We start from the raw sequence: 24,911 nt of genomic DNA on the forward strand, positions 1-24,911 counted from the left end.
CACACAGGCCTCACTAACGCTCTCCCTATCAGCAGCACAGCTCTCTCCCTACACTCCTTCACACAGCACACAGGCCTCACTAACGCTCTCCCTATCAGCAGCACAGCTCTCTCCCTACACTGCCTTATAGAGCACACAGGCCTCACTAACACTCTCCCTATCAGCAGCACAGCTCTCTCCATACACTCCTTCACACAGCACACAGGCCTCACTAACACTCTCCCTATCAGCAGCACAGCTCTCTCCCTACACTCCTTCATACAGCACACAGGACTCACTAACACTCTCCCTATCAGCAGCACAGCTCTCTCCATACACTGCTGCACACAGGCCACACTAACACTCTCCCTATCAGCAGCACAGCTCTCTCCATACACTGCTTCACACAGCACACAGGCCACACTAACGCTCTCCCTATCAGCAGCACAGCTCTCTCCCTACACTCCTTCATACAGCACACAGGCCTCACTAACGCTCTCCCTATCAGCAGCACAGCTCTCTCCCTACACTGCTTCACACAGCACACAGGCCTCACTAACGCTCTCCCTATCAGCAGCACAGCTCTCTCCCTACACTGCTTCATACAGCACACAGGCCTCACTAACGCTCTCCCTATCAGCAGCACAGCTCTCTCCCTACACTCCTTCACACAGCACACAGGCCTCACTAACACTCTCCCTATCAGCAGCACAGCTCTCTCCCTACACTCCTTCATACAGCACACAGGCCTCACTAACACTCTCCCTATCAGCAGCACAGCTCTCTCCCTACACTCCACACAGCACACAGGCCTCACTAACACTCTCCCTATCAGCACCACAGCTCTCTCCCTACACTCCTTCATACAGCACACAGGCCTCACTAACACTCTCCCTATCAGCAGCACAGCTCTCTCCCTACACTCCTTCACACAGCACACAGGCCTCACTAACGCTCTCCCTATCAGCAGCACAGCTCTCTCCCTACACTTCATCATACAGCACACAGGCCTCACTAACGCTCTCCCTATCAGCAGCACAGCTCTCTCCCTACACTCCTTCACACAGCGCACAGGCCTCACTAACGCTCTCCCTATCAGCAGCACAGCTCTCTCCCTACACTCCTTCACACAGCATACAGGCCTAACTAACACTCTCCCCATCAGCAGCACAGCTCTCTCCCTACACTCCTTCATACAGCACACAGGCCTCACTAACACTCTCCCTATCAGCAGCACAGCTCTCTCCCTACTCTCCTTCACACAGCACACAGGCCTCACTAACACCCTCCCTATCAGCAGCGTAGCTCTCTCCCTACACTCCTTCACACAGCACACAGGCCTCACTAACGCTTTCCCTATCAGCAGCACAGCTCTCTCCCTACACTGCTTCACACAGCACACAGGCCTCACTAACGCTCTCCCTATCAGCAGCACAGCTCTCTCCCTACACTGCTTCACACAGCACACAGGCCTCACTAACGCTCTCCCTATCAGCAGCACAGCTCTCTCCCTACACTGCTTCACACAGCACACAGGCCTCGCTAACACTCTCCCTATCAGCAGCACAGCTCTCTCCCTACACTGCTTCATACAGCACACAGGCCTCACTAACGCTCTCCCTATCAGCAGCACAGCTCTCTCCCTACACTGCTTCATACAGCACACAGGCCTCACTAACACTCTCCCTATCAGCAGCACAGCTCTCTCCCTACACTGCTTCATACAGCACACAGGCCTCACTAACACTCTACCTATCAGCAGCACAGCTCTCTCCCTACACTGCTTCATATAGCACACAGGCCTCACTAACACTCTACCTATCAGCAGCACAGCTCTCTCCCTACACTCCTTCACACAGCACACAGACCTCACTAACACTCTCCCTATCAGCAGCACAGCTCTCTCCCTACACTCCTTCACACAGCACACAGGCCTCACTAACGCTCTCCCTATCAGCAGCACAGCTCTCTCCCTACACTCCATCACACAGCACACAGGCCTCACTAACGCTCTCCCTATCAGCAGCACAGCTCTCTCCCTACACTGCTTCATACAGCACACAGGCCTCACTAACGCTCTCCCTATCAGCAACACAGCTCTCTCCCTACACTCCTTCATACAGTACACAGGCCTCACTAACACTCTCCCTATCAGCAGCACAGCTCTCTCCCTACACTCCTTCATACAGCACACAGGCCTAACTACCGCTCTCCCTATCAGCAGCACAGCTCTCTCCCTACACTCCTTCATACAGCACACAGGCCTCACTAACACTCTCCCTATCAGCAGCACAGCTCTCTCCCTACACTCCACACAGCACACAGGCCTCACTAACGCTCTCCCTATCAGCAGCACAGCTCTCTCCCTACACTGCTTCATACAGCACACAGGCCTCACTAATGCTCTCCCTATCAGCAGCACAGCTCTCTCCCTACACTCCTTCACACAGCCCACAGGCCTCACTAACACTCTCCCTATCAGCAGCACAGCTCTCTCCCTACACTCCTTCACACAGCACACAGGCCTCACTAACGCTCTCCTTATCAGCAGCACAGCTCTCTCCCTACACTGCTTCATACAGCACACAGGCCTCACTAACACTCTCCTTATCAGCAGCACAGCTCTCTCCCTACACTGCTTCATACAGCACACAGGCCTCACTAACACTCTCCCTATCAGCAGCACAGCTCTCTCCATACACTCACTCACACAGCACACAGGCCTCACTAACACTCTCCCTATCAGCAGCACAGCTCTCTCCCTACACTCCTTCACACAGCACACAGGCCTCACTAACACTCTCCCTATCAGCAGCACAGCTCTCTCCCTACACTGCTTCATACAGCACACAGGCCTCACTAATGCTCTCCCTATCAGCAGCACAGCTCTCTCCCTACACTCCTTCACACAGCCCACAGGCCTCACTAACACTCTCCCTATCAGCAGCACAGCTCTCTCCCTACACTCCTTCACACAGCCCACAGGCCTCACTAACACTCTCCCTATCAGCAGCACAGCTCTCTCCCTACACTCCTTCACACAGCACACAGGCCTCACTAACGCTCTCCTTATCAGCAGCACAGCTCTCTCCCTACACTGCTTCATACAGCACACAGGCCTCACTAACACTCTCCTTATCAGCAGCACAGCTCTCTCCCTACTCTGCTTCATACAGAACACAGGCCTCACTAACACTCTCCCTATCAGCAGCACAGCTCTCTCCCTACACTCCTTCACACAGCACACAGACCTCACTAACACTCTCCCTATCAGCAGCACAGCTCTCTCCCTACACTCCTTCACACAGCACACAGGCCTCACTAACACTCTCCCTATCAGCAGCACAGCTCTCTCCCTACACTCCTTCACACAGCACACATGCCTCACTAACACTCTCCCTATCAGCAGCACAGCTCTCTCCATACACTCACTCACACAGCACACAGGCCTCACTAACACTCTCCCTATCAGCAGCACAGCTCTCTCCCTACACTCCTTCACACAGCACACAGGCCTCACTAACACTCTCCCTATCAGCAGCACAGCTCTCTCCCTACGCTCCTTCATACAGCACACAGGCCTCACTAACACTCTCCCTATCAGCAGCACAGCTCTCTCCCTACACTCCTTCATACAGCACACAGGCCTCACTAACGCTCTCCCTATCAGCAGCACAGCTCTCTCCCTACACTGCTTCATACAGCACACAGGCCTCACTAACACTCTCCCTATCAGCAGCACAGCTCTCTCCCTACACTGCTTCATACAGCACACAGGCCTCACTAATGCTCTCCCTATCAGCAGCACAGCTCTCTCCCTACACTGCTTCATACAGCACACAGGCCTCACTAACGCCCTCCCCATCAGCAGCACAGCTCTCTCCCTACACTCCTTCACACAGCACACAGGCCTCACTAACACTCTCCCTATCAGCAGCACAGCTCTCTCCCTACACTCCATCACACAGCACACAGGCTTCACTAACACTCTCCCTGTCAGCAGCACAGCTCTCTCCCTACACTGCTTCATACAGCACACAGGCCTCACTAATGCTCTCCCTATCAGCAGCACAGCTCTCTCCCTACACTCCTTCACACAGCCCACAGGCCTCACTAACACTCTCCCTATCAGCAGCACAGCTCTCTCCCTACACTCCTTCACACAGCACACAGGCCTCACTAACACTCTCCCTATCAGCAGCACAGCTCTCTCCCTACATTGCTTCATACAGCACACAGGCCTCACTAACGCTCTCCCTATCAGCAGCACAGCTCTCTCCCTACACTCCTTCATACAGCACACAGGCCTCACTAACACTCTCCCTATCAGCAGCACAGCTCTCTCCCTACACTGCTTCACACAGCACACAGGCCTCACTAACACTCTCCCTATCAGCAGCACAGCTCTCTCCCTACACTCCTTCATACAGCACACAGGCCTCACTAACGCTCTCCCTATCAGCAGCACAGCTCTCTCCCTGCACTCCTTCATACAGCACACAGGCCTCACTAACACTCTCCCTATCAGCAGCACAGCTCTCTCCCTACACTCCTTCACACAGCGCACAGGCCTCTCTAACACTCTCCCTATCAGCAGCACAGCTCTCTCCCTACACTGCTTCACACAGGCCTCACTAACACTCTCCCTATCAGCAGCACAGCTCTCTCCCTACACTGCTACAAACAGCACACAGGCCTCACTAACGCTCTCCCTATCAGCAGCACAGCTCTCTCCCTACACTGCTTCACACAGCACACAGACCTCACTAACGCTCTCCCTATCAGCAGCACAGCTCTCTCCCTACACTGCTTCATACAGCACACAGGCCTCACTAACACTATCCCTATCAGCAGCACAGCTCTCTCCCTACACTCCTTCACACAGCACACAGGCCTCATTAACGCTCTCCCTATCAGCAGCACAGCTCTCTCCCTACACTGCTTCACACAGCACACAGACCTCACTAACGCTCTCCCTATCAGCAGCACAGCTCTCTCCCTACACTGCTTCACACAGCACACAGGCCTCACTAACACTCTCCCTATCAGCAGCACAGCTCTCTCCCTACACTGCTTCACACAGCACACAGGCCTCACTAACACTCTCCCTATCAGCAGCACAGCTCTCTCCCTACACTCCTTCACACAGCACACAGGCCTCACTAACGCTCTCCCTATCAGCAGCACAGCTCTCTCCCTACACTGCTTCATACAGCACACAGGCCTCACTAACGCTCTCCCTATCAGCAGCACAGCTCTCTCCCTACACTGCTTCATACAGCACACAGGCCTAACACTCTCCCTATCAGCAGCACAGCTCTCTCCCTACACTCCTTCATACAGCACACAGGCCTCACTAACACTCTCCCTATCAGCAGCACAGCTCTCTCCCTACACTCCTTCATACAGCACACAGGCCTCACTAACACTCTCCCTATCAGCAGCACAGCTCTCTCCCTACACTCCTTCAAACAGGCAGAGTGTAAAATGGCTGCCGTGGGGGGGGGGGGGGAGAAGTGTGGTCCAGGAAGGAGGGATAGTTGATTGACTGCCATGTGCCTGCTGACTGTGGGGTGAGGGGTCACATTTGTCTCCATGATGAGGTATGTGTCAGGTGTGTAGTGCTCACGTACCTGATTCTTCAGAGACCAGAGTGTGGAGGACCGCTTCTCTTACAGATCACCGCCGATCAGGGTGGCGAATGGCAGGAGAGCTGGAAATGCTGTTTGATGGAGGACTTCTGCGGCTGTTGAAGTAATCTCCTGATTTAGGGACAGTAGGTAGGCTGAACCGTGATCAGTAGATCTTAATGTTTGAGATAAGAACCACTCGGTAGGGTGTTGGATAGTCAGGCACAGGTCGGTAACAGATCAGGTAATCGGACACAGCAGGAGTGGGCAATCATACAAGCCAGGGTCCACACCAGAAGCATGGAATCAGGGCATGGAATAACCGGTCACAGGAGCAGACACTAGCTGCAGTACTACAGAGAGTTGTTATTGTGGTTTCTTGGTTTAAAGAGGCCTTTAGGTGCGATTGTGTGTATGCATGCGTGTACATGTTTACGCAATACGCCAGTGGACGCGCAAACAGAACCTACACCTTCCAACGCGAATTCTCATACACATGTGCACAAACAAGCCTGCACTTCCCCAGGAAGGAACGTACGACACACACACACACAAGGACACGCGTGAGTACCTGCCGCCAGCACCGATCACTCTAGTGACTGTGTCAGTGAAGGAGGGGGGGCGGCAGGTTGAACAAGCCATGTGCTCGCCTGCCGAAGCGAATACGCATTATTCGCAATGAACTTTCCACCAGCAAACAGTCCAGGCCAACCCTACCTAGGGCACAGAGTAGGCAAACATGTGTGGCCTCAGCCTACCACCAAGAAACAAATACAGGCTTTCCTAGGAACGACAGGGGTAATATAGGAAGTTTGTTCCATCCTATAGTACTCTGGATAAACCACTGACCGATGCCACGGGGAAAAAACACCCAATATGGTCACTTGGAATCCAGAATTAGAACTGGCATTTTAGGCCTTGAAGGAAGCGCTGAGTAGCTCTCCTGTCCTTCACACGTCAGTGTATTGTAGAAGCGGATGCTTTGGACCCTGGCCTGGGAGCAGCACTTAGTCAGGTGGATGCGGCTGGGAATGAGCGTCCTGTCCTCTTCCTGAGCAGAAGCCACTTCCAAGGGAGGCTGCATACTCCACGACGGAGAAAGTGTGTCTAGCAATTGTGTGGGCCCTACAGATGTTACAATCGTACCTATATGGACGATCCTTCACGGTCATCACAGACAACAACCCCCTCAGCTGGTTGAAACGTACTGCTGGTACCAACGGAAAACTCCCTCATTGGAGCTTAGCGCTACATCAATATGATTTCACAATCCAGCATAAACCGGGAAGTCGCCATCAGAATGCCGACAGACTTTCCCGCTGTAACGGACTCAAGTAACGAGTGGACATTGCTTCAGTCATGGTCTCGTGTGACCATTCCTTCCCCAAGCTAACTAAGGGGGAAGATGTGACGCTTTCGCAAGCTGCAAACATATCCCATCTCATGCACAGATCACACAACATCAGGGCTGGCGAGAATTAATCATGTGACCTGGCATCACAGTGCCAGAGCTGACAGTTAAACTTTCTCTGCTATGCCAGGCCAAATTGCATAGGTAAGTATCAGTGTCATCTTATCAGGACTGTTCCTGGAAGCCCAGCTCCCTGCTGACAACATTTATAAATTATCTTTGGCAAAACTCCTAGAAGTAGCACCTCATCAGCCGCCCTGTCTCCAAATCTCCACGGTGTTCACACCTATCCTGTCCTAAACTCCTTGCCAGAAAGCTCAAAGAAATGGAGGCGATCTGTGCTTTTCCACGCCTGGCCGATCATGGAGGCGATCTGTGCTTTTCCACACCTGGCCGATCATGGAGGCGATCTGTGCTTTTCCACACCTGGCCGATCATGGAGGCGATCTGTGCTTTTCCACACCTGGCCGATCATGGAGGCGATCTGTGCTTTTCCACACCTGGCCGATCATGGAGGCGATCTGTGCTTTTCCACACCTGGCCCATCATGGAGGCTATCTGTGCTTTTCCACACCTGGCCGATCATGGAGGCGATCTGTGCTTTTCCACACCTGGCCGATCATGGAGGCGATCTGTGCTTTTCCACACCTGGCCCATCATGGAGGTGATCTGTGCTTTTCCACACCTGGCCGATCATGGAGGCGATCTGTGCTTTTCCACACCTGGCTAATCATGGAGGCGATCTGTGCTTTTCCACACCTGGCTAATCATGGAGGCGATCTGTGCTTTTCCACACCTGGCCGATCATGGAGGCGATCTGTGCTTTTCCACACCTGGCCCATCATGGAGGCGATCTGTGCTTTTCCACACCTGGCCGATCATGGAGGCGATCTGTGCTTTTCCACACCTGGCTGATCATGGAGGCGATCTGTGCTTTTCCACACCTGGCTGATCATGGAGGCGATCTGTGCTTTTCCACACCTGGCTGATCATGGAGGCGATCTGTGCTTTTCCACACCTGGCTGATCATGGAGGCGATCTGTGCTTTTCCACACCTGGCCCATCATGGAGGCGATCTGTGCTTTTCCACACCTGGCCCATCATGGAGGCGATCTGTGCTTTTCCACACCTGGCCGATCATGGAGGCGATCTGTGCTTTTCCACACCTGGCTGATCATGGAGGCATGCCAGAAGAACTGCCAGTCACCTTCAAATCAATACTTTTCATATTTTATTTCTATTTCCAGGGCTAGGAATCTTGTTGGTCTGACGCACTATCTGGGAGATTTCCTGAATGACCGGACATAAAACCTTGTTACCTGATTATTCTGATCTATGCAATTAACTATTTCTCCTGAGTTTTCTTCTAACAGATAATTGTTCTGGTTCTATTTAGAATTCCTTTTCAGCATTTTGCAATTGTAAAAGTACCAAATAGTGTGAAAAGTACTATCAAAACTAATTTAAAGAGAGACCAGCAAAAAGCATTTTTTTTTTTTTACCTACCCGGGGCTTCCTCCAGCCCCAAAGCATAGATGCGTCCCTCGCCGTCCTCCGTTAAGCCGCAATCATCTCTGGTAAGTGGCTGTGTGACGTCAGCAGGGGGCGATCTGAGCAAGCGCAGGAGGCCACAGCTGACGTCACTCAGAAGACTGAGCCCAACTGAGCCGTCTACCGGGGTTTACTTGCGGCTGAACGGAGGACTCTGGCCAGACCGCGGGAGGCACACGTGAGGGACGCATCCATGCTTATGCGGCTGGAGAAAGCCCCGGGGAAGTAAACAGGCTTTATACTGGTCTCTGGGTCACTTTCAGTATTTTCTTGCTTAGGCCTAGTGCACACCGGAGCGTTTCCGCTGCGGTTTGCGATCTGCTTGCGGGTGCGGATCCGCTAGGGTAATGTATTTCAATGGGCTGGTGCACACCAGAGCGGGAGGTGTTTTGCAGAAACGCATACTCCCGGGCTGCTGCAGATTTTGGATTGCGGATGCGTTTCTGCCTCAATGTTAAGTATAGGAAAACCGCAAACCGCTCTGAAAAACGGCACTTCACAGCGGTTTGCCAGGCGTTTTTTGTTACAGTAGCTGTTCAGTAACAGCTTTACTGTAACAATACATGAAATCTACTACACCAAAACCGCTACACAAAACCGCAAAACGCTAGCTGAAACGTTGCAGAAAAATAAGAAAAAGCGTTTCAAAATCTGCTAGCATGTTGCGGATCTGCTAGCGGTTTTTGGTGTGCACTAGGCCTCACTGATGGTTTAATGAGCATGTTATTGACAAGTTTGACAATATATCACTTAAGAGATAACTTAGGATAAAAGGTGAGTTGCACGCAGGCCCATGTCCTCAGACCGTGCTGGCTAACCTTGGCAGGCCCATGTCCTCAGACAGTGCTGGCTAACCCTGGCACTCCAGCTGTGGGGGAACTACAAGTCCCATGAGGCATTGCAATACTCTGACAGCTCTAAGCATAACTCGGGAAGGCAGAGGCATGATGGGATTTGTAGTTCTGTCACAGCTGGAGTGCCAAGGTTAGCCATCACTGCCCTCAGAGAAGACAAACTACCACATTGTTCTATTTCTATAAATTGTCGGTTTGGAATTAACCAGTTTTCTTCCTTTTAGGAATAGCTAGCTCCGAGGTCTCTCCGCCTCATCACTCTGTAGAGCGGTGGCAGCAAAATACCTGATCTCCATAGCAAAACCGATGACTTTATTTTACCGATTGTACACACAGTCGAGATTGTTTCTTGTATGGGCACAACAACCAATCTTAAACGTTTACTGTGCTTAAAGTGGATTACCCTCCAGAAGCCTTTATTGGATGAGACCTATATGCCAACTGTGGCATAGTAAAACTGATTGGCGGGAGATTGTCATACTGATCTGTATGCCAACCACTGCCCATATATATGTACCGACCTGTATGCCCACCACTGCCCCTATATATGTACTGACCTGTATGCCAACCACTGCCCATATATATGTACTGACCTGTATGCCAACCACTGCCCCTCTATATGTACTGACCTGTATGCCAGCCACTGCCCCTCTATATGTACTGACCTGTATGCCAACCACTGCCCCTCTATATGTACTGACCTGTATGCCAGCCACTGCCCCTCTATATGTACTGACCTGTATACCAACCACTATCCCTCTATATGTACTGACCTGTATGCCAGCCACTGCCCCTCTATATGTACTGACCTGTATGCCAACCACTGCCCCTCTATATGTACTGACCTGTATGCCAGCCACTACCCCTCTATATGTACTGACCTGTATGCCAGCCACTGCCCTTCTATATGTACTGACCTGTATGCCAACCACTGCCCATCTATATGTACTGACCTGTATGCCAGCCACTGCCCCTCTATATGTACTGACCTGTATGCCAGCCACTGCCCCTCTATATGTACTGACCTGTATACCAACCACTGCCCCTCTATATGTACTGACCTGTATGCCAGCCACTGCCCCTCTATATGTACTGACCTGTATGCCAACCACTGCCCATATATATTTACCGACCTGTATGCCCACCACTGCCCCTCTATATGTACTGACCTGTATGCCAACCACTGCCCCTCTATATGTACTGACCTGTATGCCAACCACTGCCCCTCTATATGGACTGACCTGTATGCCAACCACTGCCCCTCTATATGTACTGACCTGTATACCAACCACTATCCCTCTATATGTACTGACCTGTATGCCAACCACTATCCCTCTATATGTACTGACCTGTATGCCAGCCACTGCCCCTCTATATGTACTGACCTGTATGCCAACCACTGCCCATATATATGTACCGACCTGTATGCCCACCACTGCCCCTCTATATGTACTGACCTGTATGCCAACCACTGCCCCTCTATATGTACTGACCTGTATGCCAACCACTGCCCATATATATGTACCGACCTGTATGCCCACCACTGCCCCTCTATATGGACTGACCTGTGTGCCAACTGCTGCCCCTCTATATGTACTGACCTGTATGCCCACCACTGCCCCTCTATATGCAGTGACCTGTATGCCCACCACTGCCCCTCTATATGTACTGACCTGTATGCCAACCACTGCCCCTCTATATGCAGTGACCTGTATGCCAACCACTATCCCTCTATATGGACTGACCTGTATGCCAACCACTATCCCTCTATATGTACTGACCTGTATGCCAACCACTGCCCCTCTATATGTACTGACCTGTATGCCAACCACTGCCCCTCTATATGGACTGACCTGTATGCCAACCACTATCCCTCTATATGTACTGACCTGTATGCCAACCACTATCCCTCTATATGTACTGACCTGTATGCCAACCACTGCCCCTCTATATGTACTGACCTGTATGCCAACCACTGCCCCTCTATATGTACTGACCTGTATGCCAACCACTGCCCATATATATGTACCGACCTGTATGCCCACCACTGCCCCTCTATATGTACTGACCTGTATGCCAACCACTGCCCCTCTATATGCAGTGACCTGTATGCCCACCACTGCCCCTCTATATGTACTGACCTGTATGCCAACCACTGCCCCTCTATATGCAGTGACCTGTATGCCAACCACTATCCCTCTATATGGACTGACCTGTATGCCAACCACTATCCCTCTATATGTACTGACCTGTATGCCAACCACTGCCCCTCTATATGTACTGACCTGTATGCCAACCACTGCCCCTCTATATGGACTGACCTGTATGCCAACCACTGCCCCTCTATATGTACTGACCTGTATGCCAACCACTATCCCTCTATATGTACTGACCTGTATGGCAGCCACTGCCCCTCTATATGTACTGACCTGTATGCCAACCACTGCCCCTCTATATGTACTGATCTGTATGCCAACCACTGCCCATATATATGTACTGACCTGTATGCCAACCACTGTCCCTCTATATGTACTGACCTGTATGCCAACCACTGCCCCTCTATATGTACTGACCTGTATGCCAACCACTGCCCCTCTATATGTACTGACCTGTATGTCAACCACTGCCCCTCTATATGGACTGACCTGTATGCCAGCCACTGCCCCTCTATATGGACTGACCTGTATGCCAACCACTATCCCTCTATATGCACTGACCTGTATGCCAACCACTGCCCCTCTATGTGGACTGACCTGTATGCCAACCACTGCCCCTCTATATGGACTGACCTGTATGCCAACCACTGCCCCTCTATATGGACTGACCTGTATGCCAACCACTATCCCACTATATGTACTGATCTGTATGCCAGCCACTGCCCCTCTATATGTACTGACCTGTATGCCAACCACTATCCCTCTATATGTACTGACCTGTATGCCAGCCACTGCCTCTCTATATGTACTGACGTGTATACCAACCACTGCCCCTCTATATGTACTGACGTGTATACCAACCACTGCCCCTCTATATGTACTGACCTGTATGCCAGCCACTGCCCCTCTATATGTACTGACCTGTATGCCAACCACTGCCCCTCTATATGTACTGACCTGTATGCCAACCACTGCCCATATATATGTACTGACCTGTATGCCAACCACTATCCCTCTATATGTACTGACCTGTATGGCAGCCACTGCCCCTCTATATGTACTGACCTGTATGCCAACCACTGCCCATATATATGTACTGACCTGTATGCCAACCACTGCCCCTCTATATGTACTGACCTGTATGCCAGCCACTGCCCTTCTATATGTACTGCCCTGTATGCCAGCCACTGCCCATATATATGTACTGACCTGTATGCCAACCACTGCCCCTCTATATGTACTGACCTGTATGCCAGCCACTACCCCTCTATATGTACTGACCTGTATGCCAGCCACTACCCCTCTATATGTACTGACCTGTATGCCAGCCACTGCCCATCTATATGTACTGACCTGTATGCCAACCACTGCCCCTCTATATGTACTGACCTGTATGCCAACCACTGCCCCTCTATATGTACTGACCTGTATGCCAACCACTGCCCCTCTATATGTACTGCCCTGTATGCCAGCCACTGCCCATATATATGTACTGACCTGTATGCCAACCACTGCCCCTTTATATGTACTGACCTGTATGCCAGCCACTACCCCTCTATATGTACTGACCTGTATGCCAGCCACTACCCCTCTATATGTACTGACCTGTATGCCAGCCACTGCCCATCTATATGTACTGACCTGTATGCCAGCCACTACCCCTCTATATGTACTGACCTGTATGCCAACCACTGCCCCTCTATATGCAGTGACCTGTATGCCAACCACTGCCCATATATATGTACCGACCTGTATGCCCACCACTGCCCCTCTATATGTACTGACCTGTATGCCAACCACTGCCCCTCTATATGCAGTGACCTGTATGCCCATCACTGCCCCTCTATATGTACTGACCTGTATGCCAACCACTGCCCCTCTATATGCAGTGACCTGTATGCCAACCACTATCCCTCTATATGGACTGACCTGTATGCCAACCACTATCCCTCTATATGTACTGACCTGTATGCCAACCACTGCCCTTCTATATGTACTGACCTGTATGCCAGCCACTACCCCTCTATATGTACTGACCTGTATGCCAGCCACTGCCCATCTATATGTACTGACCTGTATGCCAGCCACTACCCCTCTATATGTACTGACCTGTATGCCAGCCACTGCCCATCTATATGTACTGACCTGTATGCCAACCACTATCCCTCTATATGTACTGACCTGTATGCCAACCACTGCCCCTCTATATGTACTGACCTGTATGCCAACCACTGCCCCTCTATATGGACTGACCTGTATGCCAACCACTGCCCCTCTATATGTACTGACCTGTATGCCAACCACTATCCCTCTATATGTACTGACCTGTATGGCAGCCACTGCCCCTCTATATGTACTGACCTGTATGCCAACCACTGCCCCTCTATATGTACTGATCTGTATGCCAACCACTGCCCATATATATGTACTGACCTGTATGCCAACCACTGTCCCTCTATATGTACTGACCTGTATGCCAACCACTGCCCCTCTATATGTACTGACCTGTATGCCAACCACTGCCCCTCTATATGTACTGACCTGTATGCCAACCACTGCCCCTCTATATGGACTGACCTGTATGCCAGCCACTGCCCCTCTATATGGACTGACCTGTATGCCAACCACTGCCCCTCTATATGTACTGACCTGTATGCCAACCACTATCCCTCTATATGCACTGACCTGTATGCCAATCACTGCCCCTCTATGTGGACTGACCTGTATGCCAACCACTGCCCCTCTATATGGACTGACCTGTATGCCAACCACTGCCCCTCTATATGGACTGACCTGTATGCCAACCACTATCCCACTATATGTACTGATCTGTATGCCAGCCACTGCCCCTCTATATGTACTGACCTGTATGCCAACCACTATCCCTCTATATGTACTGACCTGTATGCCAGCCACTGCCCCTCTATATGTACTGACCTGTATGCCAACCACTGCCCCTCTATATGTACTGACCTGTATGCCAACCACTGCCCATATATATGTACTGACCTGTATGCCAACCACTATCCCTCTATATGTACTGACCTGTATGGCAGCCACTGCCCCTCTATATGTACTGACCTGTATGCCAACCACTGCCCATATATATGTACTGACCTGTATGCCAACCACTGCCCCTCTATATGTACTGACCTGTATGCCAGCCACTGCCCTTCTATATGTACTGACCTGTATGCCAACCACTGCCCATCTATATGTACTGACCTGTATGCCAACCACTGCCCATATATATGTACTGACCTGTATGCCAACCACTGCCCCTCTATATGTACTGACCTGTATGCCAGCCACTGCCCATCTATATGTACTGCCCTGTATGCCAGCCACTGCCCCTCTATATGTACTGACCTGTATGCCAACCACTGCCCCTCTATATGTACTGACCTGTATGCCAGCCACTACCCCTCTATATGTACTGACCTCTATGCCAGCCACTACCCCTCTATATGTACTGACCTGTATGCCAGCCACTGCCCATCTATATGTACTGACCTGTATGCCAACCACTGCCCCTCTATATGTACTGACCTGTATGCCAACCACTGCCCCTCTATATGTACTGACCTGTATGCCAACCACTGCCCCTCTATATGTACTGCCCTGTATGCCAGCCACTGCCCATATATATGTACTGACCTGTATGCCAACCACTGCCCCTCTATATGTACTGACCTGTATGCCAGCCACTACCCCTCTATATGTACTGACCTGTATGCCAGCCACTACCCCTCTATATGTACTGACCTGTATGCCAACCACTATCCCTCTATATGTACTGACCTGTATGCCAACCAGTGCCCTTCTATATGTACTGACCTGTATGCCAGCCACTACCCCTCTATATGTACTGACCTGTATGCCAGCCACTGCCCATCTATATGTACTGACCTATATGGCAGCCACTGCCCCTCTATATGTACTGACCTGTATGCCAGCCACTGCCCATCTATATGTACTGACCTGTATGCCCACCACTGCCCCTCTATATGTACTGACCTGTATGCCAACCACTACCCCTCTATATGTACTGACCTGTATGCCAGCCACTGCCCATCTATATGTACTGACCTGTATGGCAACCACTGCCCCTCTATATGTACTGACCTGTATGCCAGCCACTACCCCTCTATATGTACTGACCTGTATGCCAACCACTGCCCCTCTATATGTACTGACCTGTATGCCAGCCACTGCCCATCTATATGTACTGACCTGTATGCCAGCCACTACCCCTCTATATGTACTGACCTGTATGCCAGCCACTACCCCTCTATATGTACTGACCTGTATGCCAGCCACTGCCCATCTATATGTACTGACCTGTATGCCAGCCACTGCCCCTCTATATGTACTGACCTGTATGCCAACCACTGCCCATATATATGTACCGACCTGTATGCCCACCACTGCCCCTCTATATGGACTGACCTGTATGCCAGCCACTGCCCATCTATATGTACTGACCTGTATGGCAGCCACTATCCCTCTATATGTACTGACCTGTATGCCAGCCACTACCCCTCTATATGTACTGACCTGTATGGCAGCCACTATCCCTCTATATGTACTGACCTGTATGCCAGCCACTATCCCTCTATATGTACTGACCTGTATGCCAACCACTGCCTCTCTATATGTACTGACCTGTATGCCAGCCACTACCCCTCTATATGTACTGACCTGTATGCCAGCCACTACCCCTCTATATGTACTGACCTGTATGCCAGCCACTGCCCATCTATATGTACTGACCTGTATGGCAACCACTGCCCCTCTATATGTACTGACCTGTATGCCAGCCACTACCCCTCTATATGTACTGACCTGTATGCCAGCCACTGCCCCTCTATATGTACTGACCTGTATGCCAACCACTGCCCCTCTATATGTACTGACCTGTATGCCAGCCACTGCCCATCTATATGTACTGACCTGTATGCCAGCCACTGCCCATCTATATGTACTGACCTGTATGCCAACCACTGCCCCTCTATATGTACTGACCTGTATGCCAACCACTGCCCCTCTATATGCAGTGACCTGTATGCCAACCACTGCCCCTCTATATGTACTGACCTGTATGCCAACCACTGCCCCTCTATATGTACTGACCTGTATGCCAACCACTGCCCATCTATATGTACTGACCTGTATGCCAACCACTGCCCCTCTATATGGACTGACCTGTATGCCAACCACTGCCCCTCTATATGGACTGACCTGTATGCCAACCACTGCCCCTCTATATGTACTGACCTGTATGCCAACCACTATCCCTCTATATGGACTGACCTGTATGCCAACCACTGCCCATCTATATGTACTGACCTGTATGCCAACCACTGCCCCTCTATATGTACTGACCTGTATGCCAACCACTGCCCCTCTATATGTACTGACCTGTATGCCAACCACTATCCCTCTATATGTACTGACCTGTATGCCAACCACTATCCCTCTATATGTACTGACCTGTATGCCAGCCACTGCCCCTCTATATGTACTGACCTGTATGCCAACCACTGCCCCTCTATATGTACTGACCTATATGGCAGCCACTGCCCCTCTATATGTACTGACCTATATGCCAGCCACTGCCCATCTATATGTACTGACCTGTATGGCAACCACTGCCCCTCTATATGTACTGACCTGTATGCCAACCACTGCCCCTCTATATGTACTGACCTGTATGCCAACCACTGCCCCTCTATATGGACTGACCTGTATGCCAACCACTGCCCCTCTATATGTACTGACCTGTATGCCAACCACTGCCCCTCTATATGGACTGACCTGTATACCAACCACTGCCCCTCTATATGGACTGACCTGTATGCCAACCACTGCCCCTGTATATGTACTGACCTGTATGCCAACCACTGCCCCTCTATATGGACTGACCTGTATACCAACCACTGCCCCTCTATATGGACTGACCTGTATACCAACCACTGCCCCTCTATATGGACTGACCTGTATGCCAACCACTGCCCCTGTATATGTACTGACCTGTATACCAACCACTGCCCCTCTATATGGACTGACCTGTATGCCAACCACTGCCCCTGTATATGTACTGACCTGTATGCCAACCACTGCCCCTCTATATGGACTGACCTGTATGCCAACCACTGCCCCTGTATATGTACTGACCTATATGGCAGCCACTACCCCTCTATATGTACTGACCTGTATGCCAACCACTGCCCATCTATATGTACTGACCTATATGGCAGCCACTACCCCTCTATATGTACTGACCTATATGGCAGCCACTGCCCCTCTATATGTACTGACCTGTATGCCAACCACTGCCCCTGTATATGTACTGACCTATATGGCAGCCACTGCCCATCTATATGTACTGACCTGTATGCCAACCACTGCCCCTCTATATGTACTGACCTGTATGCCAGCCACTACCCCTCTATATGTACTGACCTGTATGCCAGCCACTACCCCTCTATATGTACTGACCTGTATGCCAACCACTGCCCCTCTATGTACTGACCTGTATGGCAACCACTGCCCCTCTATATGTACTGACCTGTATGCCAACCACTGCCCCTCTATATGTACTGACCTGTATGCCAGCCACTACCCCTCTATATGTACTGACCTGTATGCCAGCCACTACCCCTCTATATGTACTGACCTGTATGCCAACCACTGCCCCTCTATGTACTGACCTATATGGCAGCCACTACCCCTCTATATGTACTGACCTGTATGCCAACCACTGCCCATCTATATGTACTGACCTATATGGCAGCCACTACCCCTCTATGTACTGACCTGTATGGCAACCACTGCCCCTCTATATGTACTGACCTGTATGCCAGCCACTACCCCTCTATATGTACTGACCTGTATGCCAACCACTGCCCATCTATATGTACTGACCTATATGGCAGCCACTACCCCTCTATGTACTGACCTGTATGGCAACCACTATCCCTCTATATGTACTGACCTGTATGCCAACCACTGCCCCTCTATATGTACTGACCTGTATGCCAGCCACTATCCCTCTATATGTACTGACCTATATGGCAACCACTGCCCCTCTATGTACTGACCTGTATGGCAACCACTGCCCCTCTATATGTACTGACCTGTATGCCAGCCACTACCCCTCTATATGTACTGACCTATATGGCAGCCACTGCCCCTCTATATGTACTGACCTGTATGCCAACCACTGCCCCTCTATATGGACTGACCTGTATGCCAACCACTATCCCTCTATATGGACTGACCTGTATGCCAACCACTATCCCTCTATATGTACTGACCTGTATGGCAACCACTGCCCCTCTATGTACTGACCTGTATGCCAGCCACTACCCCTCTATATGTACTGACCTATATGGCAGCCACTATCCCTCTATATGTACTGACCTGTATGCCAGCCACTGCCCCTCTATATGTACTGACCTGTATGCCAGCCACTACCCCTCTATATGTACTGACCTATATGGCAGCCACTGCCCCTCTATATGTACTGACCTGTATGCCAACCACTGCCCCTCTATATGTACTGACCTGTATGCCAACCACTGCCCCTCTATATGTACTGACCTGTATGCCAGCCACTACCCCTCTATATGTACTGACCTATATGGCAGCCACTGCCCCTCTATATGTACTGACCTGTATGCCAACCACTGCCCCTCTATATGTACTGACCTGTATGCCAACCACTGCCCCTCTATATGTACTGACCTGTATGCCAACCACTGCCCCTCTATATGTACTGACCTGTATGCCAACCACTGCCCCTCTATATGGACTGACCTGTATGCCAACCACTATCCCTCTATATGGACTGACCTGTATGCCAACCACTGCCCCTGTATATGTACTGACCTGTATGCCAGCCACTGCCCTTCTATATGTACTGCCCTGTATGCCAGCCACTGCCCATATATATGTACTGACCTGTATGCCAACCACTGCCCCTCTATATGTACTGACCTGTATGCCAGCCACTATCCCTCTATATGTACTGACCTATATGGCAACCACTGCCCCTCTATGTACTGACCTGTATGGCAACCACTGCCCCTCTATATGTACTGACCTGTATGCCAGCCACTACCCCTCTATATGTACTGACCTATATGGCAGCCACTGCCCCTCTATATGTACTGACCTGTATGCCAACCACTGCCCCTCTATATGGACTGACCTGTATGCCAACCACTATCCCTCTATATGGACTGACCTGTATGCCAACCACTATCCCTCTATATGTACTGACCTGTATGGCAACCACTGCCCCTCTATGTACTGACCTGTATGCCAGCCACTACCCCTCTATATGTACTGACCTATATGGCAGCCACTATCCCTCTATATGTACTGACCTGTATGCCAGCCACTGCCCCTCTATATGTACTGACCTGTATGCCAGCCACTACCCCTCTATATGTACTGACCTATATGGCAGCCACTGCCCCTCTATATGTACTGACCTGTATGCCAACCACTGCCCCTCTATATGTACTGACCTGTATGCCAACCACTGCCCCTCTATATGTACTGACCTGTATGCCAGCCACTACCCCTCTATATGTACTGACCTATATGGCAGCCACTGCCCCTCTATATGTACTGACCTGTATGCCAACCACTGCCCCTCTATATGTACTGACCTGTATGCCAACCACTGCCCCTCTATATGTACTGACCTGTATGCCAACCACTGCCCCTCTATATGTACTGACCTGTATGCCAACCACTGCCCCTCTATATGGACTGACCTGTATGCCAACCACTATCCCTCTATATGGACTGACCTGTATGCCAACCACTGCCCCTGTATATGTACTGACCTGTATGCCAGCCACTGCCCTTCTATATGTACTGCCCTGTATGCCAGCCACTGCCCATATATATGTACTGACCTGTATGCCAACCACTGCCCCTCTATATGTACTGACCTGTATGCCAGCCACTACCCCTCTATATGTACTGACCTGTATGCCAACCACTGCCCCTCTATATGTACTGACCTGTATGCCAGCCACTGCCCATATATATGTACTGACCTGTATGCCAACCACTGCCCCTCTATATGTACTGACCTGTATGCCAGCCACTACCCCTCTATATGTACTGACCTGTATGCCAGCCACTACCCCTCTATATGTACTGACCTGTATGCCAACCACTGCCCCTCTATATGTACTGACCTGTATGCCAGCCACTGCCCCTCTATATGTACTGACCTGTATGCCAACCACTGCCCCTCTATATGTACTGACCTGTATGCCAGCCACTGCCCATATATATGTACTGACCTGTATGCCAACCACTGCCCATCTATATGTACTGACCTGTATGCCAGCCACTACCCCTCTATATGTACTGACCTGTATGCCAACCACTGCCCCTCTATATGTACTGACCTGTATGCCAGCCACTACCCCTCTATATGTACTGACCTGTATGCCAACCACTGCCCCTCTATATGTACTGACCTGTATGCCAGCCACTGCCCATCTATATGTACTGACCTGTATGCCAACCACTGCCCCTCTATATGTACTGACCTGTATGCCAGCCACTACCCCTCTATATGTACTGACCTGTATGCCAACCACTGCCCCTCTATATGTACTGACCTGTATGCCAACCACTGCCCCTCTATATGTACTGACCTGTATGCCAACCACTGCCCCTCTATATGTACTGACCTGTATGCCAACCACTGCCCCTCTATATGTACTGACCTGTATGCCAGCCACTGCCCATATATATGTACTGACCTGTATGCCAACCACTGCCCATCTATATGTACTGACCTGTATGCCAACCACTGCCCCTCTATATGTACTGACCTGTATGCCAGCCACTACCCCTCTATATGTACTGACCTGTATGCCAACCACTGCCCCTCTATATGTACTGACCTGTATGCCAACCACTGCCCATCTATATGTACTGACCTATATGGCAGCCACTACCCCTCTATGTACTGACCTGTATGCCAGCCACTGCCCCTCTATATGTACTGACCTGTATGCCAGCCACTACCCCTCTATATGTACTGACCTATATGGCAGCCACTACCCCTCTATGTACTGACCTGTATGCCAGCCACTACCCCTCTATATGTACTGACCTATATGGCAGCCACTACCCCTCTATATGTACTGACCTATATGGCAGCCTGTGTCTCTGTGGTGTTTGCCATGTTTTATCTGATCTGCAAACTGGCATGTTCTCATGATATTTGTTTGGTTTCAGAACTCCCCCGCCATCAATTCTGCCCACCATCTTGCAGAAAATTGGCCACACCCCCCTGGTACGAATAAATAAGATTGGCAAACGTCATGGACTGAAGTGTGAGCTGCGTGAGTATTTTTTCCTGACAATCAGAGACAATGGGGTCGATTCATAAAGCGTTCCCGCATGTGGTAATGCTGAAAACAGCTGACTTTACCGAACACTCCGCAAAGTGTCAGTTCATAAACCCTGTTACCTCATGAAAAGCTGACATTCCCGAGCAGTGAGGTAAATTACTGACTTGTGCGGTAATTACCTCAACACATGTCAGTAAATGTCAATTCATAAAGATTAGAGCAGGTAATGGTACAAAGAATACCGCTTGCTTTGAAGAGGTTAATGAGAGAGTGATAAGAGCAAAGTTAATGGAGACAGATCTCCCAGGCGGCAGCAGCAGCGAGAGCGGAACAAACAAGGCTTCTCCTGAATACCCCAGGCTGTGTGTTTAACCTCTTGGGTACCTCTTGTATTTCACATCAGACAAGCGTGGCATGTGTAAAGCTGTGCCAATGAAATAAACTGTTCAGAAAGACTAATAGACAGATTCAGAGCAGATTCAGGGCAAGCAGAGGCAGTATAACACAACATGCACATCTAAAGGGAAGTTGGGGATGCCTTTTTTATTGTAATGCTGTCTCTGCACGGAGAACAGAAATGTAACAATGTTGTAATAATCTTACCGACAATTGGGCTTCGGTAAAACGCCGCATTTCTATGGCAGCTGTGAAAAGGTTTATGAATTAGCACACTAAAGTCTAAAATACCGAAAGCGGTATTTTCCAGACGAGATTTTTTACCACAAAGCCTTTTATGAATTGACCCCAATGTGTGTCTGTAAGGTGTATTGCACTAGCCCATTGCAAGAACTTTCCTGGGCCGCACCCTCGCCTTGCCTGGGCCACTCCTTCGACTTGTGCCACGTTCTCGCCTTGCCTGTTTCACACCCTAGCCTTGTCTGGGCCACGCCTTTGCCTTGCATGGGCCACCCCTTTGCCTTGTGCCTTACCTTGCCTTGGCCACGCCCTCGCCTTGCATGGGCCACCCCTTTGCCTTGCCTGGGCCACGCTCTCACCTTGCCTGGGCCACTCCCTAGCCTTGGTCACGCCCTCGCCTTGCCTTGGCCACCCCTTTGCCTTGTGCCACGCTCCCTAGCCTTGGTCACACCCTCGCCTTGCCTGGGCCACTCCTTCGACTTGTGCCACGCTCTCGCCTTGCCTGTTTCACACCCTAGCCTTGCCTGGGCCACGCCTTTGCCTTGTGCCACGCTCTCGCCTTGCCTGTTTCACACCCTAGCCTTGTACCACGCCCTCGCCTTGCCTGTGCTACGCTCTTGCTTTGGCTAAGCCACACCCTAGCCTTGCCTGGGCCACGCCTTTGCCTTGTGCCACGCTCTCGGCTTGCCTGGGCTACTCCCTAGCCTTGCCTGGGCCACGCCTTTGCCTTGCATGGGCCACCCCTTTGCCTTGTGCCTTGCCTTGCCTTGGCCACGCCTTTACCTTGCATGGGCCACCCCTTTGCCTTGCCTGGACCACGCCCTCACCTTGCCTGTGCTACGCTCTTGCTTTGGCTAAGCCACACCCTAGCCTTGCCTGGGCCACGCCTTTGCCTTGTGCCACGCTCTCGGCTTGCCTGTTTCACACCCTAGCCTTGCCTGGGCCACGCCTTTGCCTTGTGCCACGCCCTCGGCTTGCTTGGGCCACTCCCTAGCCTTGCCTGGGCCACGCCTTTGCCTTGCATGGGCCACCCCTTTGCCTTGTGCCTCGCCTTGCCTTGGCCACGCCTTTACCTTGCATGGGCCACCCCTTTGCCTTGCCTGGACCACGCCCTCGCCTTGCCTGTGCTATGCTCTTGCTTTGGCTAAGCCACACCCTAGCCTTGCCTGGGCCACGCCTTTGCCTTGTGCCACGCTCTCGGCTTGCCTGTTTCACACCCTAGCCTTGCCTGGGCCACGCCTTTGCCTTGTGCCACGCCCTCGGCTTGCCTGCGCCACTCCCTAGCCTTGCCTGGGCCACGCCCTTGCCTTGCATGGGCCACCCCTTTGCCTTGTGCCTCACCTTGCCTTGGCCACGCCCTCACCTTGCATGGGCCACCCCATTGCCTTTCCTGGGCCACGCTCTCACCTTGCCTGGACCACTCCTTTGCCTTGTGCCATGCCCTTGCCTTGCCTAGGCCACTCCCTAGCCTTGCCTGGGCCTTGCACGAGAAATCCATGCCCTTGCTTCCCTGGGCCACTCCTTTGCCTTGTACCACGCCCTCACCTTGCCTGTGCTACGCTCTCACCTTGCCTGGACCACTCCTTTGCCTTGTACCACGCCCTCGCCTTGCCTGTGCTACGCTCTCGCTTTGGCTAAGCCACACCCTAGCCTTGCCTGGGCCACGCCCTTGCCTTGCATGGGCCACCCCTTTACCTTGTGCCTTGCCTTGGCCACGCCCTCACCTTGCCTGGACCACTTCTTTGCCTTGTACCACGTCCTCGCCTTGCCTGTGCTACGCTCTCGCTTTGGCTAAGCCACACCCTAGCCTTGTGCAACGCTTGCCTTCTTTCATCTCAAGACTGTACTTGTGGGAGCCGTGCCATTCTCCATTGCGGTCCCCTCTGGATCATGACTATATCTGTCTCCACATATTACTCCCTCATCTCATTCTTTTTGTAGTGGCTTCTCTCCCAGCAGTTCCATGCTACATCCTCTCTGGCACCATAAGGATGGGTGTTCAGTCAGTGCTCAGATATGTCCACAATGACCTCATTCTACCTCTATCTGCCCCACAGTGGCCAAGTGTGAATTTTTCAATGCGGGAGGCAGCGTGAAAGATCGCATCAGTCTACGCATGGTGGAAGATGCTGAGAGAGCTGGACTGCTGAAGGCTGGAGACACCATAATAGAACCCACGTCTGGGAACACAGGTGAGCACAGAATCCCACCGCTGCCACCAGTTATATCACAGCCAGAGCTGCATGAGCCCACCGCTGCCACCAGTTATACCACAGCCAGAGCTGCCTGATCCCACCGCT

At 51.3% G+C, this 24,911-nt stretch overlaps 1 protein-coding gene across 2 annotated transcripts in view; it reads left to right on the forward strand.

The window, feature by feature from the left end:
* Nucleotides 1–24,911, forward strand: part of CBS (cystathionine beta-synthase) — a 138,749-nt gene that overhangs the window by 14,206 nt on the left and 99,632 nt on the right. For both annotated transcript variants that reach the window (XM_068271044.1, XM_068271043.1), the window contains exons 3-4: nt 21,860–21,966; nt 24,669–24,803. In XM_068271044.1, coding sequence (XP_068127145.1) covers nt 21,860–21,966; nt 24,669–24,803 — 242 coding nt within the window. The remainder of the gene's footprint in view (nt 1–21,859; nt 21,967–24,668; nt 24,804–24,911) is intronic.

The sequence above is a fragment of the Hyperolius riggenbachi genome, chromosome 2 (assembly GCF_040937935.1).
Source record: "Hyperolius riggenbachi isolate aHypRig1 chromosome 2, aHypRig1.pri, whole genome shotgun sequence".
NCBI classification, from domain to species: domain Eukaryota; kingdom Metazoa; phylum Chordata; class Amphibia; order Anura; family Hyperoliidae; genus Hyperolius; species Hyperolius riggenbachi.